We start from the raw sequence: 23,587 nt of genomic DNA, 5'->3' as shown, positions 1-23,587 counted from the left end.
ATTAGTGACGCATCAGTGCTCTATGACCTGGCCTTCTTCAATTCCTGTCCTCCCACCTCCTACTTTGAACTTTCATGCCAATAGCATTGAACTCTGAGTCTATGCCTTTGCCCCAAGTTGAGACCCTCTGTCTGGAATATGCTCCTGCCCCTTTGCTAGGCTAGCTCCTACTCATCTTTTAAGAATCCTTCAGAGACTCCTGGAATGTTTTCTGATTTCTCCTATTTTCAGCTCCCATGTGTACTAGGTCTCTCATCTCTGAATTCCCATAATACCCTGTGTAAGTCTTTTATCATTGCACTTATCACTAACTTTTCTACACTGCTAGATATGAATTCCATAGGAGTAGGGAATGTGTTTTAAATATCTTTGTGTTCCCATTACCTAGCATAGTGACTAGTATACACTAGGCACTGAATGAATGAATGAATAGGAGATTGAGTAATTTCTTCACGATCATCTAGCCAGTAATGGTCAGAATTGAAACTGGAATACAAATCTTCTGACTTCAATTTCTGTTCTTTCAATGGTATCATGCAGCTGCTTCTAAAAAACAACGGACATTATTCCGGCCAGTGATAAATGAATTTACTTAAGAACAACAAAAATGGAAAGATACAAAAATTATTGAAACATTTTCTGGAATTGATTAGAACTAGATGGAATTATGAAAAGATACACACACTCCCATATTCATAGCAGCATTATCTTCAGTTGCCAAGATATGGAAGCAACCTAAGTGTCCATCAACAGATGAATAGATAAAGACGTGGTATTATATATACAATGAGATACTACTCCACCATAAAAAAGAATGAAATTTTCCCATTTGCAGCAACATGGATGGACTTGGAGGGTATTATTCTAAGTGAAATAAGTCAGACAGAAAAGAACAAATATCGTGTGATATCACTTATATGCAGAATCTAAAAAACACAATGAACTAGTGAATATAACAAAAAATAAGCAGACTCACAGATATAGAGAACAAACTAGTGGTTACCAGTGGGGAGGGGCAATACAGGGATAGGGGATAAAGAGGTACAAACTGTTATGTATAAAATAAGCTATAAGGATATACTGTACAACATGGGGAATATAGCCAGTATTTTTAACTATAAACAGAGTATCACCTTTAAAAATTGTGAATCACTATATTGCATACCTGTAACATAATATTGTTCATCAATATAAGTATACTTCAATAAAAAAAATTTTTAAAGAACTAGATAGAATTAATAAAGATTGTTTTTATAGGAAAAGTGAAGCCAGAAGGAAAAGCTAGACTGGTTCAGAGGAACAAAGGTAATGTGAATGAGAAAATCACCTTTGTGAAGGCTCCAGGCACCAATGAAATAACAGAAGCAGCTATGGGATGTGGCCTGTATCTGAGCCAGAGGGTAGAGAGGAGGACCCACTCTAATAAGAGCAATTTGGAATAAGGACTGGGTAGCTGTATATGATCTTTAGGTACAGTCAGAGAGGAGTTAAAGGTTCTTCAGTTGCATCTTCTGATTTCTTAGCCAGAGACCCAGCTTTCTTGAAATAGGAGGATGGCTGGCTCAATTTTATCCGTGATCTTTGGAGACACGGATTTGAGTTGATCAATTATTCATCTGCTTGTTTTCAGCAACCTGATGACCAGCCTCATTTCCTGGAAAGCCCTGATGTTGGTTCCATCACATGGCCGCAGGGAACCAGATGCAGGGCCTGAATGCGCCGTGCACATTTCCCCGTCTGAATGGTGAAAACCCAGGTTTAGGAAATGCAAAGTAGCTGATCTGTCTCTGGCAGAAAGTCCTGCCCACTCTGTCAAAGCTGTTCTCCCTTGACTGCCCTTCTACTCTTTAGACAATCGTCCAGGATGATGAATGCAGTCAAGCCCAGCTCCACTGTGTGCGGCATTTAGGAGGACAATGGAGATGAGAGGGTGGATCCTGAAGGCTCAGAAAGCGTAATTTGCCTCAGATGCCCAATGCAGGCGATTAGACATAGAACTTTCTATCAGCAAAGTCCTCGTTTTTTCCACAACACCAGGAAGCCATAGGACGGGTATGAGCCCTTATCCCCAGAATGACAGAGTGAATACTGTATCTTTAACTGATTCCTAATCTGATGTGCACGCCTTTTTCACAGTCCTTGAAGGAGAGAGATGGACACTAGAGCAGCTCTGGGAAAGAACAGAACTTGCATGATGGGAAGAAATGCTGTACTCTTCCTTCCGGGGCTGCCTATATCCAGGACAATTCTATTTGAGCTCCGAGTGAGTAGATACACTGAGCCCTTCTTACCGTCACAATGAAAATAGGGAACTTCAAGTTCATTTCCTTCAGGGGGATTGGTTTTGCAACCTTTTTTTCTGGGTTAAAGTCATACCATTTCTTAATTCTAAAGTCTGATTTGATTTTGCCACCTACCTATAGGCACGGCCACTACCTACCACCCAGATTCCTAAGTTACTTGATCAAATGGAGCTAATCTATTTACTGTGATTCCTACAGCATCCTGCTCTTGGTGAGTCTTAAGGTCGTTTTAACAATACCCCTGAGCCAGCTAGCCGAAGCTTCCTTCCCGTCCTCCTACCCCAAACGTCGAAAATCCTGTGACAGAAAATGGAGCTGGACCCATGAAAAGCTGGGAACCTTGTCAGCTGCCTGGTCCTATTTCCCAGGTCCTTTCTGCACTCAAGCTCAGAAGGATGGCTCACAGGGAAATGAAGTCACCCAGCCTTGTGACCCCCAACGTACCCCCTTCATCAGCAGGGCTGGGATTGGGCTTCTTATATAACGTGGCAGAGAATGCAGTAGCTGGACCTGTGCAGAAGGCCAGGGGGTCTGCTCTCAGGACTTGACATCTCTTTGCACTCAGAAGTCTGGCTTTGAGACCCAGCATTACCCTTCTTTTATGCTGACTGCTACAGCTAACAAAAAAAAAGCCTTCTCTCCACTCAACGGCTGCCAGACCTCAGAAAGGGCCTATTCATAACAGCCTTGTGCCATCTCTCCCGCCACCCCCACCCCTCCTACCCACTGTGGGTGGGGCAGAAGGGCTGAGGAAAGTTCTGCAAACCTGTGAACAGCAAGAAAACGCAGGGCTGCTGCCCTCTTACCCCGTCTAAATACTCAGGGTTAAGGCCTTGAGACCACAAAAAAGGGAAGGATTCCCTTTGGGTTTATTTGAGTAGATTTCTCCCAAGATGTTGCCCGGAGAAAGGGAGCAAACAGAAATATTGATTGTCCACAGGTGTTTGGCCCCAGGGCAGCAGTTCTCAAAATGTATTGTGCATAGCAAAGGTCTGGAGTGCTTCTTAAAATGCAGATTCCTGGGTTCTCCCGCTAGAGACTGTGATTCAAAAATTGTAAGTAAGGCCTCCATGCGCATTTTAAACAGGCCTAGGGGCACATTTTGCCCCCAGAACCTGCAGCAGAATTGGAATGCTTCTCCCCACCCTCCAGCCCAGCCTGGGCTTATTCAATACAGCCTCGGCACCAACCAGCCTACGGCAGAGATGCTCTGGTCCTCAACCTGTGGTCCTCACAGCACCCGGGAAATTTCCTGGCACAGGGTAGACCAGTTAAATCACATCAATCTCAGTAGAGAGCTCAAGCTCAGGGCGGCAGTATTTCTTAGAGCTCCAGATTTACTGGGGGTGGAGGGGTTGCCATGAGAGAAAAAGCGAAGTCCAGCTGGAATAAGGAAATCTACATTGACAATCCAATGGAGGGCTCATGAAGATACCTCTTGTTATCCTGAGGGTCCTCCGATTCAGATTCAGGTTTGTCTAGATGTGCGGAAAAGAGTACTGGACCTGGATGCAGGGGGCTTCAGTGAGTTACTCATGAGCTGACTTTTTCTGGGCTTCACTCTACCTATCTGTAAAATGAGGGGTTGGCCCAAGAGTCTGCTAAGGTTCTAGAGTTTTTCAGCCCCTTCAGCTTGCTTCTGGTTTTCATCCTCAAGTATGAATGCTTGGGCAGTGGCCAGGTCTAATTCTCCCCCTCACCATTTGCCCAGTATAACTAGAACAGTACCTGCTACATAGTAGGTGTCCATTAAATATTTATTGCAGGCATGAATAAATATTTATAACAGGTCATAAGCTAAAATGGCTCTCACTGGAACAATGCCCAGGTAGTAAGGCAGGGGCAAGGACTGAGGCTGCTAGGATCTTGCAAGCAAGAGAATCCTGACAAGCCAGTGGACTAGGTGGCTTTATCAGGTGTCTGACAACTTCAGAGGTGGGCTTTCTTTCCCTTTTAACATTCTAATTTGTCTTAGATATATTCTTAGAATTCATGTACATTATAGAAAATTTATAAATTTTTAAAAGATATTAAAGAAACTTTAAAACCATCTATACAGTGATTTTCTCTTTATTCTCTTTTTTCTCTTTCTTTTTGGTATTTGTCTACTATATTTTTGGAATTAGAGGAAAATGATATGATACCGGTAATTTAAAAAGCCACCTGTAATTCAAACATAATCATTGCCAAATTCTGTGCATTTTTCAACGTTTTTCTATGCCTCTCTATGTATCTGGAAAACATACTGTTTATATAGTGTCATACCCTGAATTCTCCCCTTGCATGTCCCTTAAAGTCTTAAGCATCATTTTCAATGGCTTCATGATAATAGTAGATTTAACCACTCCTTTATGCTTTGTAAGTATCACAGCGATCGTGTCCCAGAAGTGGAATTACTGGGTCAAAGAGTGTAAAGCTCTTTAAGCTCCTTGAGGAGCTTAACACGGTGCCAAAATATTTTGTAGAAAAGTTTCCACCAATTTACACTGAAAGTCACTATCTTTCAATGAGCTGCCTCAGCAGAGAAGAAGAGAAACATCCCTGTAAGCTTGAAGGCATCCTTGAAGCTGTGTGGCCACTGTGAGCGGGAGGTGAGAGTGCACAGGGGTTCCTCGGGCATGTCTGTCTCGGCTTCTCTTTGCGGCCATTTCCGTAGTTCTTAGAAATTTTTCTTTTCTTAAGATAACCGGGAGGAAAAAACGATGCAGGTGTGGAGGACATTAGTGGTAAAGGCAGTGGGGGTGGGGGTGAGGGTGATCCTGACGTCTGAAAAAGAGAATTTGCCAACGAGAACCCAACACTTGGAGCTTCTTCACGGAAACATCCACATAGTCCAAGTGAGCTTCCAGAGGTGGGCAGGTTCATGTAAGAGGAGGCGGTAACAGGAAAGGCCTCCAGCTGGAAAGAGGCGGCCCCTTTAAGGCCCAATCCGAGGCCTGGCCCTTTAAATCTGTGTCAGTTTCCCCTGACGTCAGCTGGCGGGCCGGCAGCCCTGCTGTTTACCGCCCCGCAGCGTCGCTCACTGCCCGGAGTTCCGAGCGCCCGAGCTGCCGCGTCCGCCCGCCCTTAAAGGGCCGGCGCCCCCAAAACCCGCCGCGCCGCGCGGCGTCGGGCGGCTACCACCTATCACGCCCTCACCCTCAGACTCTCCTCCCATCGCGGCCGGCCCCGCTGCCGCCTTCCCCTCCCTTCCTCCCTCGTTCCCCTTTCCCGGCGTCTCCGGACTCCCGGCAACCAGCCGCCTCCGGGCTGTCGCGGCCCTGGCGCGCACCCGCCGGGTCTCCCGGCCGTGCTCGGCCCCTCGCGAGCTGGGGCGCCTTCCTGGGGCCCGTACCCCGACCCCTCCCCTCCCAGCCGCCCCATCCCCGCCCTGGCTCCTGAGAGCGCGTCTGCGGCTCCAGGGAGGGCACGTCCCCTAATCTCAGGCCAGGGTTAAAGTTCTGGTCCTGGTGAGATGCTGGAAGCTGCGACCAGAGCCGCAACCCGCCCTGGAGGTGTCCTGTCGCTTGTCGCCGCCGCTGCCGCCACTGCCGCCCTGCCGGGGCCATGTTCGTTCCGGGCTTGCCCTTCTTGGTACTCTTGGTGGCCGCGGTCGAGAGCCATCTGGGGGTTCTGGGGCCTAAGAACGTCTCGCAGAAAGACGCCGAGTTTGAGCGCACCTACGTGGATGAGGTCAACAGCGAGCTGGTCAACATCTACACCTTCAACCACACTGTGACCCGCAACCGGGTGAGGGAAGGGGCTGTGCTCGGGGCTGGTGGTGAGTGGGTGAGCAGACCAGGGCTAGGCGATTCTGTCAGTGCCCAAGAACAGCCGCCCCACTGGGTCTCCCAGAGCCACACTGGACCCTCTTGCCAGCCCTTCTTCCTTTGCTAGGGATATCTGTTCTGAAGCGACCACTAGACAGTTTCTGAAGTTGCCTCTTTCCCGTCTTCTCTTTGATCCCTTTCTTTCTACCAGCTGTAGTCTGAGCAGGACTGGCCTGCTCCCTACCCAGCATCCAGAGTCTGACAGTGCTGTGGGGTCTGGGAGCAAGGAAGCAGGCTTGCTGCTGGGCTTGGCCCAGAAAACCCCAGGTGGATGCGACAGGCCCAAACTGAAAGGCTCTGCCCAGGGGAGTTATAGCTGAGACGCCCCAGGGAAACGAATGCAGGACTCCCCAGGCTGCTGTAACTGCTGGGACCTTCCCAGCCCTCTTCCTTCCCTTGAAAGGCCGGCTGGCCTTGTAAGTTGAAGATGGAGATACAGCCAACCCCAGGTTGGGTAGGAGGGGAGAGGGAGTTTGCCTAGAGCGCGGAGAAGCTTCCTGAACCTGATTTGATTTCTCTTTCATTTCTTCCCCAGCTGTAAGTTGAACATGGGCACAGCTAGGTCTGGGAAGTGTAGACCCCAGGCAGGGCTGAGATTTGGAGAACCCTTGTAGCCTGGCTATGGTCTCCTGCTCAGCTCTCACCAGGACTGCATTTACTAAGAATTAGTAGAGTTCAGAATGGGAATCTGATGTTTTATTTTGTTTTTTCTCAGAATGGAGAGGGATTGGGTTTTGATGGCAGGCCAGGGTGTGCCTTCAGTGTCTGGTTCTCTGAAGTCTGATTTCATTCAACTTAGAATCCTTTCTCTTTTTGCCCCCATATGCGGGGTTACCCTGTGCTGTGGCCTCTAACCCTCTGGGAGATGCTGCCCTAGGCTTTGGGTTTCAGCAGCACAATAACAAGTACTCCCAGGATCTGTTTAAATTTTATTTTTTTTCTTTAAGCTCCGATTGTCCTATATACTTTCCTCCATAGAGCCAAGGGTGGGAGTGTCTCCATTTTATAGCAGGGAATGTTAAAGCTCAGAGATATGAGGTGACTCCCTATCCCTTGGTCAGAGCTTAGGATAGAACTTGGCCTTCCTGGCTTTCAACCACCTCTGTTTCTCCACCTCCCTGTGGCCTCTGGCTGCCAGATGAGTTGTTGAATAGGAACTTCCTGGCTCAGAAAGAAGGTTGGGGAGCACTTCTTGCTCTCCTGTGTCCCTGTGTGTGCATGTGTGCATACATGCACGTGTGTGTAGGTGCAATTGTGTGCAGGCATGTGCATCCCATGAACTTTTATAGCGATGGGGGTGGGGTGTCCTGGGGACACCTGTGGTCTCCATTGTGTTTCCCATCCTCTCCTCTAAGTCCCTCCTGGAGACTGGGGGCTGCTCTGGCAGAAGAAGGGGCATAGGTAGCTCCCCAGCCCAACCCAGATGGGGAAGGCACCAAGCAGTCTGCTTGAGGGAGGGCAGAGCCCACCATCTCTGGAGCCTTGTGTTCCCGTGGCAGAATTACAGTCACAACTGGCTTGACTGAGGGACGTTTCCGTGTCATCCTGCAGACAGAGGGTGTGAGAGTGTCCGTGAACGTCCTGAACAAGCAGAAGGGGGCCCCTTTGCTGTTTGTGGTCCGCCAGAAGGAGGCGGTGGTGTCCTTCCAGGTGCCTCTCATCCTGCGAGGGATGTGAGTAGGAGCCGGGGACCAGGGAGGGGGGTAGGCCCCGGCCAGGCCTTGCCCTGAGCCTCACCCAGGCCCTTGCCCAGGGCCCCAGACCACCCGGGTGTCCCTCTGCTTCTTCTCCCCATTCCCTGTGCCGGGAGGCTGGTCAACAGTAGGAGAGCCCAGCCAGCGGACCTGGAACTTGTCAGCCTAGTGGGGGTGGGGTCGGGAGGTGGTGAGACTAGATTGGAGGAATTGGGACCCTGCTCCCCTGGAGTGAGTGGCATGCTGGCAGCTGTGGGAGTGCGGTCATGTCCTGACTCTGCCTTGGGTCGTAGGTTTCAGCGCAAGTACCTCTACCAAAAGGTGGAGCGAACCCTGTGTCAGCCCCCCACCAAGAATGAGTCTGAGGTCCAGTTCTTCTACGTGGATGTGTCCACCCTGTCACCAGTCAACACCACGTACCAGCTCCGCGTCAGCCGAATGGACGACTTTGTGCTCAGGTCTGCGGGGAAGAGCCAGGGGGCCACGGGACTGGCCTCCTTCCCAAGCTCTGGGAGTGATGGTGGGGGGCTCTTCTCTGCCCCACAGGACCGGAGAGCAGTTCAGCTTCAATACCACAGCAGCACAGCCCCAGGTAAGACCTCCCTGTCGGCTCCCCCTCCAGAGGAGAAATGGGGAAGCTTGAACTTGGGGGTGGGAGTGGCCATCAGTCTTTGCCAGGAGTTTCAGGTTGGTTGTACTTTCCATGGAGGGCTCTCTAGAAACAGGAGCTCTGGCCTTAAGGTGGTGGGAGAGACACAGCATGGGAAGTGCAGAGACCGGTCTGGCTGCCATCTTTCCTACTTGCCGCTTGGGCACTGTGCTGAGTGTCCAGCTGAGATGGAGGGGAGTGATGTGTATGGGAAATGGGGCTGCGTGTGGGCAAGGCCTTTCTCCCCAGAGAACCTCCACTGCCCATCCCTGGGAGGACTCACACTCTTCCCTTCTAGAGGGGCAAAGAGAGCATCCTCATAGGATGGGACTCTCCCTGCCCTCAGTACTTCAAGTATGAGTTCCCGGAAGGAGTGGACTCAGTCATTGTCAAGGTGACCTCCAACAAGGCCTTCCCCTGCTCAGTCATCTCCATCCAGGATATCCTGGTAAGTAACCTGGCCTTTTATTCTCCACCAGTGGATAGCAGGGCTGCCAAAGAGAGGGGACAGGGCCCAGGACCCTGCCCATCTGTCTCTCCCCTCCCCCCTCTGTAGTGCCCTGTCTATGACCTAGACAACAACGTAGCCTTCATCGGCATGTACCAGACTATGACCAAGAAGGCAGCCATCACCGTGCAGGTAGGACATGCATGTGGTCCTGTGGGGGATGTGGCCAGGTGATTAGCTTTCCTAACCCTTACTCCTTTTCCCCTGCCCCATTCCCACCCTACCCATAGGACTGAGTCTTGGCCGGCCACTCCCTGAGGCTTTGGGTCCCGTGATATATGCAAGCATTGAATCACAATCCCAATTGCCTTTGGAGACAGGATAAAGCCGAGTACCCCTGATGGCTGTCATGTCTGCTTCATTCAGCACAGCTGAGAGAGGAAAGGGCCCTGGCTGGTGATGAGGACTGCCCTTGGCAAAGGCTAAAACCTGTGCTGGGGGCAGGGACGGGGAGGCATGTGCTCACCTCACGACATCTAGTCATGCAGCTCACGGAGGCACCACGGCCCCTCCACTTTTTCTCCTGACTGAGGCCCACACTGTAATTGGGTACCCATGGGTTCCGTGATGATGGGGCATACCCTCCTTTACTCACCTGGCAGTAGTGCAGGTGCAGAGTGTGGGCTCTGGAGTCAGATGATCCTGGCTCCACCACTTACTGGCAGTGAGACTCTAAGCTAAGGTCCAACGGGGATAATGATAGTACTTACTCTTAAGGATCTTTGTGAGGATTAAGTAAAATAATATATATGCAAAGAGTTTAGCGTAGTGTCTGGCCTGAAGCAGGTATTCAGAAAAGGACGGTGACGGTGCTGACAGGTGGTGATGATGGTGTGACGAGGGCAGGCATCATCGTCATCACTGTCCTCATCCTCATCCCCACTTTCGCCATCGTCACCGTCCTCATCCTGCAGCGCAAGGACTTCCCCAGCAACAGCTTCTACGTGGTGGTGGTGGTGAAAACTGAAGACCAGGCCTGTGGGGGCTCCCTGCCTTTCTATCCCTTTACAGAAGGTGCGTTTTGTGCCCTGGGCCTGGCCAGGGTTGGGGAGGGCTTGCGCACTTCCTGGAAGGGAAAAGACCCTGCGTGGCTGTTTGGTGGATCTGATGGAATGTGGGTTTCTGGCCCCGGACTCTCCGAAGCCTGGTCCCACCAACTCTGGCCAAGCTCCAGGCAGGCCGTTGTTTGCCATTTGCCATTTCACTTCCAGATGAACCGGTTGACCAAGGGCACCGCCAGAAAACCCTGTCAGTGCTGGTCTCGCGAGCAGTCACATGTGAGTGTGGGCGACTGAGTGGGGATGACCTGGCCGCTGGCTCTTCTTTAAGGCCTGGTAGGGAGTGTTCTCTAAATGGGAAGGGTGAGGAGGACTTACTGGAGCAGGCTGACAGGGTAGGAAGGAGGAGTGTTCTTGGCAGGCTTCCTGATGGGAGGCAGGGGTGAGGTGTGGGGAGGTGAGTCCCAGCACAATGCCGTTCAGAGCATCCATGAGTAAAGATGGAAGGACTGAGTTCTAGATCTGCCTCTGCCACTTATGGGCAGTGTAAGCTCACTGAGCCTCAGTTTCCCCATCTCTGTAACAGGTGTACTAGAATCTGTTCATCTCTGTTAGTCTCACTAAGTCGGTTTAGCACAAAACTCGTGGGAAAGTTCCAGTCATGCTCAATAAATATTTACTGAGTGATTGAATAGAGCCCTTTGTAAACTGGAATGTATAAGGTAAAAATAAAGGATTGTGATGGGAGGGGAAAGAGGCTGCCTCTCTTACATGGATTCCTTATTCAGCACGCTTGTTTCGAGCACCTTCTGTGTGCCCAGTGCCGTGCCCCAGCTGTGGTCCTTAGGGTGCCCCTGTGTAGATACCGTTGCTATGCAAGGTACTGAGGGCTGTGAGGAGCCCAGGACAGTCACTGTGGGAGGTCAGGGCAGAGAAGGCCTCCTAGAGGACACAGCTCCTCAGCTGTGTTTTGAAGGTTAAGTCAAGATGGAGTCTTGGAGAAAGAAGTAGAGGAGAAAGTTCTAGCAGAGGCAGCTGCACGAGCAGAGACAAGGAATCATGTCGAGTCTGGCATGTTGTTGGCACTGGCTGGGTCATCCCGTCTGCGGGGAGACGTGGAGAGAGATGAGGCTGGGCCCTGTGCACTGTGACGGGCAGGCTTGGAAAGTGTTGTGTTTTCCTTCCCACTTCCCTCCCCACAGCCGAGGCCTATGTTGGCGGTATGCTCTTTTGCCTGGGCATATTTCTCTCCTTCTACCTGCTTACCGTGCTCCTGGCCTGTTGGGAGAACTGGAGGTAAAGTAGAGCTGCTGGGCCCTCCCCTGCTGTGGGGCGGGTTGGGCAGGGGATGTGGGAGAAATGGCCTGGCAGGATCTGAGCGGCCTTCAATGATCTCCATCCACGAGGCACAGGAAGGCAGGCCCATGTGAGCCTCTCCTCCGGAAGCCAACCCCTCCCCTCAACCTGCTTCCCAAGCAGGGAGATCCCACATTGCTTCCCAGCCTGGGAGGACTCCTGGGATCGAGGGTGGAAGACAGGGTTATGGGGTGGAGAGGGTGGAAGGCAGGCCAGCCCAGCACAGGAGGGATCTTCCTCCCGCCCTTCTGGTTTGCCTCTGGATTCTGTCCTTGCAGGCAGAGAAAGAAGAGCCTTCTGGTGGCCATGGACCGAGCCTGCCCAGAAAGCGGTACCTCTAGAGGGTCGGGGTGGGGAGGGCTGTTTGCTTTGTGGTTTGGAGGGGACGGTGGTGGATAGTTCCCTCGGGGGCTGGAGCAGGAGGGGCCCCCTGGGGGCTTCTGGATGCTCAGATTGGGAGTGACATTGCAGATGGAAATGGAGCTGGGGCCGTGTGCCCGTCTCAAAGGCTGTCACTTGATTCATTCCGTGTCTGGGTCTAGGCACACTGTCTGCCGCTCCAGACAATGCAGCTCACCGTCTCTGGGATTATTAACCTTTCGTTCTCTTTCCCTTTCTTCTATCCCTCTCTCTCTATCCTGCCTCCTGCTTGGGACCTTCTCTCTCAGCTTCTCTCCTTGGTAAGCTCCAGGCGCTGTGGGCAGAGGAGCTGGAGTCCAGAGTGGGGAGGGAGGGGAAGTAGAGGGGTGTCTGGGTGGGACCTGGGCCGGCTGATGCTGGTCTGTCCTTGTGCCAGACAAACTTTGACTCTGCTGTCTCTCTAGGGGGGACAGAGGGGCAAGTGTTTCCACTGGGGCAGGTGGTGGTGGTGGGATAGGTGTTTGCTGGAGTAGGTACTTATTCTTTGCCGCTGCCATGGCTCCTCTGTGTCTCTCTTCTCTGGGTTCTTCCTTCCCTCTTCTCCCTGGCTTTCAGCCTCTCTCTGCTTCTGAGGCTAAGGGGTCCCTGACTTTTTTTTTTCTTTTTCGGTTCATACATTGTAGTTGATTGAATTTTTAAAAACAGAATAATTAAGCATTGCAAATTTGTTTTAACATTTCTGTTGAAAAACCTTTAACGTGTATTACCTACATACCTTAATAACCACAATATACTCTATGATATTTAGTTTTTCATGGTAACAAAGAGCTTTGAATATTAATCAATATACCAAATACTAAACCATTATAACATGTACAGAGATTTCCTAGTACATTATTCTCATTTTAGCCCGAGAGCACCCTACAGAGGAGGAAGTGATCGTAAGGGGTCCCTGACTTCTCGTTGCAGGTCACCCTCGGGTCCTGGCCGATTCCTTCCCGGGCAGCTCCCCGTACGAGGGCTACAACTATGGCTCCTTCGGTATGTGTCAGTACCCGAACTCATGCTCACGCATTCGACTGGGTCACCACCTCCAGGGTGGCCTCCTCAGCGGCATCTGGGGACGGGTCCAGAGTCCCCGCCCTGAGGTCTTTTCTGCCTGCCTTACCACTTACCATCCCCTGCAGAGAATGGTTCCGGCTCCACTGGATCTACGGACGGTCTGGTTGACAGCGTGGGCCCCGGGGACCTCTCCTACAATTACCAGGGTGAGCAGCCCGGCGGGGCAGAGCTGTGCGGTGCAGGGTTGGTGCTGGCTACATAGACTGTGATGGTGGGCGGTCGCCTCTTCTGCCAGACGCTAGAACCAGGGAAGGGCTTGCTATCTCCCCACCCCTCTCCTCCCTCGTCCCTTCCTCCCTGGCCCCACTTCCCCGGTAACTTTCCCTTTCCTTTGAAGGGCACGACCAGTTCAAGCGGCGCCTCCCCTTTGGCCAGATGCGGCAGCTGTGCATTGCCATGGGTAGATGTGGGGAGGGCGGGCGCTGTCTGCCAATCAGCTCCTGCCAGGGCGGCTGACTGGAGCCAGCAGGCTCTAGGACCAGAAAGATGCTTTGTGCATGGCTTCCCCATCTAATGCCAATAATTGCTAGCTCGTGTGTCTTTTGAGATAGGCAGGCTCTGGCCCCTGATGCTGGCAAGCTGGCACCCCAGCTACCCCCAGGCCAGATGTTCTAGTTGGCTGTTGTGTTTCCCAGCACCTCACTTTCTGGCCTACTGGGGCTCGTGGGCAGTGGTGTCATGTCCTGGCCTCTGGGGGCTTTGGTCAGCAAGGTTATAGGAGGAAGCTTCTGAAGGCATGGAAGAGAACAGGTTACAGGATTAGGTGCTGTTTCTAGAAGCAGCCTCTCACCCTTGCCTGCACCCCAGGGCCGACTGGGTGTTTACCCAGCGGGGGCCAAGGCAGTGTCGTCTCAGAACCCACACAGCTGGGCATCTTCTAATCAGCGTGACTTCTGCCGAATTCAGTCTTGCTGCTTATGTCTGGGGCCTGGGGTCCGCTCAGGGTCCTGGCCTGGAAGCCCTAGCTCCGTGAGGGGGCGGGGCCGGAGCCTTCCCTGTTTGGTGGCCTCTTCGCAGAGCCCACCCTTGTTCCCAGCAAGGACTTAGGAGCACCTGATACCTCCTCCCCAGGCCTGAGCCCACCTCCATCCCTGCTCTGAGCCCAGAATTTGCCTCTTCCCACCGCCTAGTAATTGTGACAATCGCCCCAGGTGGGTGGGGACAGACCTTGAGTCCTGCACCCACTAGGTTGCCCTTCCCCTCTGTCTGCCCCAGACCGTTCCCTTGACCCCGTGGGTACTCGGCCACGGCTGGACTCCATGAGCTCCGTGGAGGAGGACGACTACGACACGTTGGCCGACATCGATTCCGACAAGAACGTCATTCGCACCAAGGTGTGACCCACGTAGCTGGCCCTGGTCACGGGTTCCCAAGGAGGGGAGCGTCTGTGCTCAGGCCCAGCAGATGCCGCCCCCACCTTCCCCGCCCCACGCTGGCCCGGTAACACGGTAGGGAAGCAAAGCCCAGGGAAGGAGCTTCGCCGGGGCGGCATAGGTTCCGAGGGAAACTGACTTGGTTCCCAGCCCTCCGGACCGCCCAGAACCCTGCCCGCCAGAATCCCGGCCTGTGGGGGGGAGGCCCCCCTTGTCTTCATCTAAGCTGGGCGACAGGGGCCTCTCCGGGGCGGGGGGGAAGGGGCTCACCCCAGCTTCTCCCCAGCAATACCTCTATGTGGCCGACCTGGCGCGCAAGGACAAACGCATCCTGCGGAAAAAGTACCAGATCTACTTCTGGTGAGTGGGCGGAGCAGGCGGCCTTCCTGTCCTTGGCAGGACCGGGTGGTGGGTTCTTGGGTTCTTCCTCGGTGCTGGCGCCTCACCGCCACCCTCCCACTCCTCAGGAACATCGCCACCATTGCCGTCTTCTATGCACTTCCTGTGGTGCAGCTGGTGATCACCTACCAGACGGTGAGCGGGCAGGGGCCGGCTCCCCAGGGCCCGTGCTGAGTGCCCCGGAGGAGCTGTCCCAGGCTGGGACGTGGCCCCAGTGCAGAGCCTCCCGGCCTGCGGCTCTGGAGTGAGCACAGGTCCTAGGTCACGGGCCCTGGGTTCCAATCCCAACTCTGCCTTACCAGCTGGGTGGCCTTGAGCACGTCACTCAACCTCCCTGAGCCTCAGTTGGTTCACCTGCAAAATGGGCACGGCCTGCTAGCAATGAGGGCACCGCCCGCCCCCGCCCCCCACCAGGGGTCGTGGGGATTTATGAAATGAAAGTGCTGGGACTTTTTAGGTCTTGGTTTCCCTTCCCTCTTCTCCGTACTGTGGGCAAGAACCTCAGTCATGGTCATGCCTCGTGACCGTGAGGGTTTTCAGCCACACCTAGCGAGGGGGGCAGTGACTTTGCCAGAAATGGGGCCTGCGGGTGTCACATGCGCACACGTGCCAGCTGTGGTGGCGCCCCCCGTCTGTTGCAGAACGGGACTGGAGGTGGCGCGGGCTGTGGACTCAGTCAGGCGCTTTAGCCGCCCCCCTCCCTGCTCCCGCTCCCGCTGCAGGTGGTGAATGTCACAGGGAACCAGGACATCTGCTACTACAACTTCCTTTGCGCCCACCCTCTGGGCAACCTCAGGTGGGGATCCACTTGGGGGGCCCCCTTACCCGTCACACGGTGAACCAGGGCAGGGGCAGCGGCTCTGCGCACGCCCGCCTCGGGTGGGGAAGTGGCCGGGGCCCGAGGCCGAGGCAACGCGCCCTGTGTCGCCCCTTCCAGCGCCTTCAACAACATCCTCAGCAACCTGGGGTACATCCTGCTGGGGCTGCTCTTCCTGCTCATCATCCTGCAGCGGGAGATCAACCACAACCGCGCCCTGCTGCGCAACGACCTCCACGCCCTGGTGAGGCGCGCCCGCCCGCCCCTCCTGCGCAGCCCTGTCCTGCCCAGTCCTGCCAGTTCCCTCCTGCCCGGCTCTGTTCCACTCAGCCCAGCCCTGCTCTGCCCAGCCCAGCCCAGCCCTACCCAGACCAGCCTTGCCCAGCCCTGCCCTGCCCAGCCCTGCTCTACCCAGCCTAGCCTTGCTCTGCCCAGCCCTGTCCAGACCAACCTTGCCCAGCTCTGCCCTGCTCCGCCCAGCCCTGCCCTGCCCAGCCCTGCCTAGCCCAGCCCTGCCCTGCCCAGCCCTGCTCTACCCAGCCTAGCCTTGCTCTGCCCAGCCCTGCCCAGCCCTGCTCTGCCCAGCCCAGCTTTGCTCCCCCAGCCCTGCCCAGACCAGCCTTACCCAGCCCTGCCCTGCCCAGCCCTTCCTAAATACCCCCTCAACCCCCCAATCCACTCCTCTCTCATGATCTCCCTCTTTAGGGCCCCTTCCTTCTTCCCTTCCCACCTCACCTCACCTCTCCCTCCCCGTCTCTCTCCCCAACAGGAATGTGGGATCCCCAAACACTTTGGCCTTTTCTACGCCATGGGCACAGCCCTGATGATGGAGGGGCTCCTTAGCGCCTGCTATCATGTCTGCCCCAACTATACCAATTTCCAGTTTGGTGAGCAGGACCTCCCTCTTCTCTGGCTGAACCTAGAACAGGGACCTGCCTGAGTCCTCCATCTGCATTCACCTGCAGGGATTGGGGTCCCCAAGACACAGCCGTGTGGGAGACCCCAGGGCTGGAGGACTGGTGTGAACACACATCCTAGCTGGTAGAAAATAGGCATCTGGATGCTCTTTCATGCATCTGTCAAGCCTCTCCTGTGGAAAGGCATGTGCGAGCACAGAGAAAAAGATAATTACGATACGGTCCCTGATCTCAGAATGCTCGGACTAAGTTGTCCTTGTCAGAGGAAGTCAGACGATGGTGTGGAGTGGCAGGGACAGTTAAGGAGCTGGAGTTCAAGTGCCAGCTGGCCACCAGCTTGCTCTGTGGCCGTGACAAGGTGTGGGGGCTGGGGTTCCCTGCCGAGGCTTGGCAGATGTTTGCATAGCTCACGTCCATGTCCCTGCACCTAGACACGTCTTTCATGTACATGATCGCGGGACTCTGCATGCTGAAGCTCTACCAGAAGCGGCACCCAGACATCAACGCCAGTGCCTACAGCGCCTACGCCTGCTTGGCCATCGTCATCTTCTTCTCCGTGCTGGGCGTGGTGAGGCCCCCGCCCGCTCTGCTCACCCGTAGGGAAGGTGCACTGTGTGCGCACACCCGTCCAGCCCTGCAGGAGAGATCCCTGCGCCTTCCCTGAGGTGCCCTCCCAGCCTGGCTGCACCTCCCTGGCTGCCCTGGCGGAAGGAGGAGGGGCTTTCCTCCGCGCCTCCTCACCCCGGCCCTCGGTGGCCCCGACAGGTCTTCGGCAAAGGGAACACAGCGTTCTGGATCGTCTTCTCGGTCATTCACATCATCGCCACCCTGCTGCTCAGCACACAGCTCTACTACATGGGCCGCTGGAAACTGGGTGAGGGCTCCGCTGGGGCCTGCTGGGGTTGGTGGCCTCGGGGACCTGGTCTCACAGGAGGCTTTTGGGGTCTGCCTTCTCACGGGGGCCCTGGAGGAATCGATCCCTGGGTAGGGAATTTGATGAGGCCTTAGCATAGCAGTGCCCCCCAGAGGCCCTGGATCCTCTCAGCTGGCGCAGACCACGGACTGGGACAGAAGGGTGCCTTGCGCCTTTCAGCACCTTCCTTTCTTGCAGACTCCGGGATCTGCCGTCGCATTCTCCACGTGCTCTACACGGACTGCATCCGGCAGTGCAGCGGACCCCTCTATGTGGTACCTGCCCAGCTCCCCGGCCCCCCCCTTCTATCTACACTCTTCCTCTTCTCTCCGGTGGGGGGCGGCGCGTAGCGGAGAGCCCAGGGGCGGGGTAGGGACCTGCTAACGTGGGCCTCCCTCCGCTTCTCTGCCTGTCTCTCAGTTCCCGTGTCTCTGCTTCCCTCCAGGACCGCATGGTGCTGCTGGTCATGGGCAACATTATCAACTGGTCGCTGTGAGTCTGGCCGTTGTCTGTGTAGCCAAGCTGGGTGGGCAGCGGGGGCTTGGCCAGCCACGGGCTTCCCTGGGGGCCACGGACAAATTTGGGCATGAGAAAGGGGGGCCGAAGAGAGAGGTGTTGGCCCCTGGAGTTCTACAATCTTCTGTGGGCCTCTGAACCCAGGCTCACACCCTCATAAAATGTGGGGTGGGGGGAGGGAGAGCCCCTTCCTCACTCTCGCCTCTTCCCTGCTTCACTGGCTCTTCCTCCCTCCTGCCAGGGCTGCCTATGGGCTCATCATGCGTCCCAATGATTTTGCCTCCTACTTGTTGGCCATTGGCATCTGCAACCTGCTTCTTTACTTTGCCTTCTACATTATTATGAAGGTGAGCAGGGCTGGCGGAGCCTCCTCGGCCAGCGGCTCTGCTTTCGGGGGGAGGGAGATGGGCACAGCCTGCCTGGGGTAGCACCAAGAGGGAGTGAGACTTTTTCTGTCCATCTCTCCATGCCACTGAGTTTTGAGGAGGGGAGAGGCTAGTCTCTTGAACTTATTCCCCAGGAGCCAGCTATATCCTGAGCCCCTTCTCTATTCTAAGTATGGCCCATGAAACTGGTAGCACCACAGTTGGCAAGAGCCCCATTCCATGCAGAAGGGCTTGAGGAGGTGGGGCCCGCTGAGACTGTGGTGGGCTTGGGCCCCCGAGGGCCAGGTGCTCCCCAAGGGCCCCTCGTGCTGTCCAACGTGAGAGGAGCCCCCGGCCACACACCCCGCCAGCACGGGGTTCTGGGCACACGGAGGCCCAGCCAGGGTGGACTTCAGGGGTGAGGACACCAGGCTGCTCGTGTGGGGACAGGTTGAGCTGCGTGGCTCTGGGGGGATGGATGGGTCCAGCCTGGGAAGCGGCTCCACGGGCAGGCCCGGGAGCGGGGCGGGGCCCTCAGGTTGCTCTTCCCCATCTTCCCAGCTCCGGAGCGGGGAGAGGATCAAGCTCATCCCCCTGCTGTGTATCGTCTGCACCTCGGTGGTCTGGGGCTTCGCGCTCTTCTTCTTCTTCCAGGGACTCAGCACCTGGCAGGTGAGTAGTCCTCCTGCCCAGAGGCGCGGGGCGTCACCCCAGGCTCATTGTGGGCCCACAGTCAGCCAGGTCTCTTTCCACAAATTGTGAGCATCACTCGGGCTCTTTCACAGCTGCTTTCGCACTTAATCCGCCTAACACTGACCATGCCAGCATGGAGGTATCTCCATTTTACTTACGGGGCAACTGAGGCTCAGAGAGACCAAGCCGCCTGCCCAGGGTCACACAACCAGTGGTGGCACAGCTGGGGTTTGAAGCCAGAGATGTTAGGCTCTTCCCTCTGCCTCATAGGGCACCTGCTGTGATCAGCACTGAGTCTGACAGGGTCCCTGCCTTTGAATCACTTATAATCTAGTTCCAGAGAGAGAGACTGTCAGTTCCAGGCTTTTCTGTACAAATTGATACATGAGATGAAGGGTGTAGGCAAGACAGGCAGGGGGGATGTTCGGGAGGGCAGAGGACAGAAAGGCTTCTGAGTTAGGAGGTCCAGGAAAGCTTCTTAGAGGAGGCAGGCCTTGCTTCTGGCCTTTAAAGACCCTGGCTGATGGGGAGGGACCTTGTGGCCCAGAGATGCTGTGGCCTGAGTGAGGAGGCAGAGGCAGTTTTGGGGTCAGGGACTGCATTTGCTTGGGAGCTGAGTGAAGACCGTCAGCTCCTTGAGGGCAGGGCACATCTTTCTTTCTTTCCTTTTTCTTTTTTTTTGGCTGTATTGGGTCTTCGTTGCTGCACGCGGGCTTTCTGTAGTTGTGGCGAGTGGGGGCTACTCTTTGTTGTGGTGCATGGGTTTCTCATTGCAGTGGCTTCTCTTGCTGCGGAGCAGGGGCTGTAGGTGTGCAGGCTTCAGTAGTTGCAGCATGTGGGCTCAGTAGTTGTGGCACATGGGCCCTGGAGCACACAGGCTTCAGTCGTTGTGGTGCACAGGCTTAGTTGCTCCGTCGCATGTGGGATCTTCCCAGACCAGGGATTGAACCTGTGTCCCCTACATTGACAGGTGGACTCTTTTTTTTTTTATTTGTTTATTTATTTATTTATTGGTTGTGTTGGGTCCTCGTTGCTGTGCGCGGGCTTTCTCTACTTGCTGTGAGTGAGGGCTACTCTTTGTTGAGGTGCACAGGCTTCTCATTGCAGTGGTTTCTCTTGTTGTAGAGCACAGGCTCTAGGTGCACAGGCTTCAGCAGTTGTCGCACATGGGCTCGATAGTTGTGGCTCGCGGGCTCTAGAGCACAGGCTCAGTCGTTGTGGCGCACGGGCTTAGTTGCTCTGTGGTATGTGGGATCTTCCTGGACCAGGGAGTGAACCTCTGTCCCCTGCACTGGCAGGCAGACTTTTAACCACTGTGCCACCAGGGAAGTCCCAGGGCAGATGTTTCTTGGTCATCTCTGAGGCCTCAGCGTGTGGCACAGACAGCCCCCAGACACAGAGTGAGGCCCAGCCCGTGTTTGCTGGAGAGAGGTTGGGGAGAGCATGGAGGACCTTGAGGGCCTTGGGTCATGGCCCACAGGTCATGCCTACTGTCATCCTCGGGCTACTGTGACCTGACAATAGTGCTTTGGAGAGAAAGTGAGCTGGGAGGAGCCCTGCAGGGCTGGTTGGAGCAGGGGGCAGAGGCCAGGCAGGGAACGGAATTAGGAGGCTTTGGTGACCTTCTAGCCCTTCAAGGGAATCATGACCAGTACTCTCAGGGAGAAACTTGCAACTAAAGGCCAATTCTTAGATGTGGGAGACAAGGGCAAGGGGTGAGCCCAAAAGAGGATGCTCTCCAGCCTGGGGCTGGGGCTGGGAACAGACGGTGCCTGGAGAGGATGGGAGCGGGTCTGGCCCAGCCTCTCAGGCGTGGTGTCAGCAGGCAGCTCTCCTTGTTCCTCCCCAGAAAACCCCTGCAGAGTCGCGGGAGCACAACCGGGACTGCATCCTCCTTGACTTCTTTGACGACCACGACATCTGGCACTTCCTCTCCTCCATCGCCATGTTTGGGTCGTTCCTGGTATGTGGGGAGGCTGGAGAGGAGGTGGAGGCAGCTTCCTCTCTGGTACTTGACTCTGTGTCCGCCCCCCAGGTGTTGCTGACACTGGACGATGACCTGGACACTGTGCAGCGGGACAAGATCTACGTCTTCTAGCGGGAGCCAGGCCCCTTGCTTCTCTCATGGGGCCCTGAGCTCCTCTGCCTCACTGCCCAGAGCCTCTGTGGTGCCAGGGGCGTGAGGCCCAGCCCTGCTGCCCAGTGCTGGATGGTGGTGGGACAGCGAGGTCCAGCCCAGGCTTGGCCCGGGACAGTCACAGGGTGGCCTTGAGCCTTGCTCCTGCCCTCTGCCAGGGAGGGGGCCTGTTCCCCTGAAACCCTGGATGTTGGCCAAATTGCTGCTTTCTTCTCAGTGTTGGGGCCTTCCACGGGTCCCCGTCCATCAGCTCTCCGTTTGTCATTCTGCAGGGGGAAGGAGGGAAGTGTTGCCTGCCCATCTCATGCCTTGCATTCTGCCCGTCCTTCTCCTCCCCACTGGCCTGGGACCCGAAGCCCTTTCTTCTTCCCCGAGCTTCCACTCCAGGGCCCTAGTCTGGGGCCTGATTCTCTATCGTGCATTGGGTTCACGCCACTTCTTCTGGGTCTGCACCTGGCTGCCATCACTGCCCACTCGGGTCAGCCAGGATGGATGGGGCTGTCAGATTTGGGGGACTGGCCAGCTGGTGCTGGGCTTTTGGTGCTAAGGCCTGCGAGGGGTCCCAGGCAGTGCTGCCTCCTCCCTCCAACCTGTGCTCAAGGCTGACTCTTTAGCAACGAGGGTCAGCCCACATGTGAGGACCGTCTTTGATCGAAGGACTGAATTCAGAGGTCACTTTCATATCCCATCAGCCCCCAGACTGATGTTGGCACCAGGATTGGAGGGAAAAAGCAACTCCCCCCTTTCCTCCCTTTTTCCTTCCAGGCCCTTAGTCCTGCCAAGCCCCAGATGGGGGCCTTTCAGTGCCATCGACACTGCCCAAGAATGTCCAGAGGCGAAGGAGGGGAGATACAAAGAGCCCAGCCCAGCCCACCTCCTCCACGGCCACAGGAGCCCCAGTGCCTATCTTAGAAAGGGGCTCAGGGAAGGGACACGCCATTACCCTCTGTGTCCCTGGTCCAGCCTCACTCTAGGACCCAGGGCTGGCTTCTGAGTTTCCGTCCAGTCTTCAGCCAAGTTCTGTGTCAGTCACACACATGCACACGTGTGAAGCCTTGGAGTTTACACTGAGTTGCCCCAGCTCTGCTTCCCCTGGCTGCTCTGAGCCTTGGATCCCCTTCGCCCTACCTGGTCTGTTCCAGATGCCAAGGTTAGGGGAGGTCAGGTTGGGCCTCTGCCTTGGGGATGGGAATGTGTTTTATTCTCCTCAACTTGTTTTTATAGCTCTCCCTTGGGCTAGAGAGAGGAGGAGGGTCTGGACATTTTTTCAGAGCTCTGTTTAATGTCTGTTTCCATGCTATGGTTGCATTTCTGTTTTCTATGAATGAGTCTGCATTCAATTAAAGAAACAACCAGATGCAGTTCTTGGGCCCGTCTTTGCTCCCTCTTTCTGGGTGGAGATGTTGAGAATGAGGGGTGGGGCCGGGCGCCTCCATTTCCCAGGTCTTCTGGTCTACCCTTTCTCTTCTAAGCCTCAGGCCCATTGGGAATAGCAGTCCCTTGATACCCCATTTTTTCTCTCCTGTGAACAATGGCATCAATTCAGTCAACATTTACCAGGGGCCTGGTCCATGCCAGGCGCCATGATGGTGGAGAGGATGGTGTAGAGAAAAAGCCTTAGCTGTGCCATCTCAACTGTGAGAAACCCCCTTACCTGGCAAATGGCAGTGGCCTCTGCCCACCTGGTCCCCACCCACCAGTTAGGCCAGCTTTGCTTTTGATCTGAGCCCCTCTCAGCTTGGCAGGCTGCAGGCATGGGCAGTGCTTCCGAGCTGCATTAATGGACAGGTGGTACTTGGGGAACACAGGGTAGTGATGGATGGTGAGTGAGTGGGCATGTGAATGACATACAGGCTCCAGGAGGAAGGAGCTTTGAAATAACCCTGGAAGGTTGATTTAGATTCAGGGAGGCTAAGGGGGACAAGATGGGGAGGGGGAGGGGGTGAGTGGTGAGGAAGCCGGTGAATTCAGGACAGAACCAGCTGTCTGGGTTCCTCTCTAGCCGATCCCTTCTCCTCTCCCTGCGCTTCCCAGCAGATGCCGCTAGGGGGCACCATAGCACTTTGCGCCACTAGGCTCTGGCATCCGGGGCTGGCTGTGGTGGGCAGACGCTCCCGAGACTGCCTGGCCCAGCCGCCTCTCTCCCGGAGGTGCTGGGTGTGTGTGTGTGTGCCGGGTGTGCGGTGGAGAGTGTTAGCCCCTCCCCGCCAGGCTTCCCTCGGATGGGGTGGTGCCACGGTAGGCAGCCCGGAGACCCTACTGGGTGCTTCTCACCTTTCTTCACTTCTTATCCCTGCCCGAGGCCCCCCTCCACCCGAAGCAAGATTTGAGTGGGTCTCCTTCCTGGGTGATGGAGTCTAGTCTGTTTTCCAGGGTAGGTAGGGGCTGTTTAAAAGGCAGGGAGGGGGACTTCCCTGGTGGCGCAGTGGTTAAGAATCCTTCTGCCAACGCAGGGAACATGGGTGTTCGAGCTCTGGTCGGGGAAGGTCCCACATGCCATGGAGCAACTAAGCCTGTGCGCCACAATTACTGAGCCTGTGCTTTAGAGCCCACGAGCTACAGCTACTGAGCTCGTGAGCCACAACTACTGAAGCCCGCGTGCCTAGAGCCCGTGCTCCACAACAAGAGAAGCCAGGGCAATGAGAAGCCTGAGCACTG

The 23,587-nt window shown here is 55.2% G+C and overlaps 1 protein-coding gene across 3 annotated transcripts; it reads left to right on the top strand.

Moving 5' to 3' along the window:
• Positions 1-5,571: 5,571 nt before the first annotated feature.
• On the top strand, positions 5,572-22,290 carry SIDT2 (SID1 transmembrane family member 2). 3 transcript variants are annotated; one of them, XM_057750087.1, is made up of 26 exons: positions 5,572-6,032; positions 7,664-7,785; positions 8,100-8,264; positions 8,353-8,398; positions 8,802-8,903; positions 9,012-9,095; positions 9,878-9,977; positions 10,175-10,240; positions 11,164-11,257; positions 11,596-11,648; positions 12,647-12,718; positions 12,865-12,945; positions 14,015-14,133; positions 14,459-14,532; positions 14,640-14,706; positions 15,294-15,367; positions 15,509-15,632; positions 16,158-16,275; positions 16,737-16,873; positions 17,071-17,179; positions 17,417-17,493; positions 17,664-17,710; positions 17,976-18,081; positions 18,661-18,771; positions 20,642-20,755; positions 20,828-22,290. In XM_057750087.1, exons 1-26 carry the CDS (start codon positions 5,850-5,852, stop codon positions 20,888-20,890), a joined length of 2,508 nt encoding a protein of 835 aa, XP_057606070.1. In that variant the 5' UTR covers positions 5,572-5,849; the 3' UTR covers positions 20,891-22,290. The 3 variants fall into 3 exon arrangements, with proteins under 3 accessions (XP_057606070.1, XP_057606071.1, XP_057606072.1); XM_057750088.1 differs by lacking the exon at positions 17,976-18,081; XM_057750089.1 differs by lacking the exon at positions 7,664-7,785 and having other exon boundaries at positions 5,902-6,032.
• Positions 22,291-23,587: the final 1,297 nt, after the last annotated feature.

This window comes from Hippopotamus amphibius, chromosome 9 (assembly GCF_030028045.1).
Source record: "Hippopotamus amphibius kiboko isolate mHipAmp2 chromosome 9, mHipAmp2.hap2, whole genome shotgun sequence".
Lineage (NCBI taxonomy): Eukaryota > Metazoa > Chordata > Mammalia > Artiodactyla > Hippopotamidae > Hippopotamus > Hippopotamus amphibius.
Note: the sequence above shows the minus strand (reverse complement) of the source record. Positions and strands in the feature narration are given on the sequence as shown.

Excerpts from the sequence above, each read along its gene's own strand:
- SIDT2 (XM_057750087.1), top strand. The coding sequence starts at position 5,850 with ATGTTCGTTCCGGGCTTGCCCTTCTTGGTACTCTTGGTGGCCGCGGTC. Across the intron at positions 12,719-12,864 it reads CTACAACTATGGCTCCTTCG|AGAATGGTTCCGGCTCCACT; the intron begins GTATGTGTCAGT and ends CATCCCCTGCAG. Across the intron at positions 14,134-14,458 it reads AGAACGTCATTCGCACCAAG|CAATACCTCTATGTGGCCGA; the intron begins GTGTGACCCACG and ends GCTTCTCCCCAG.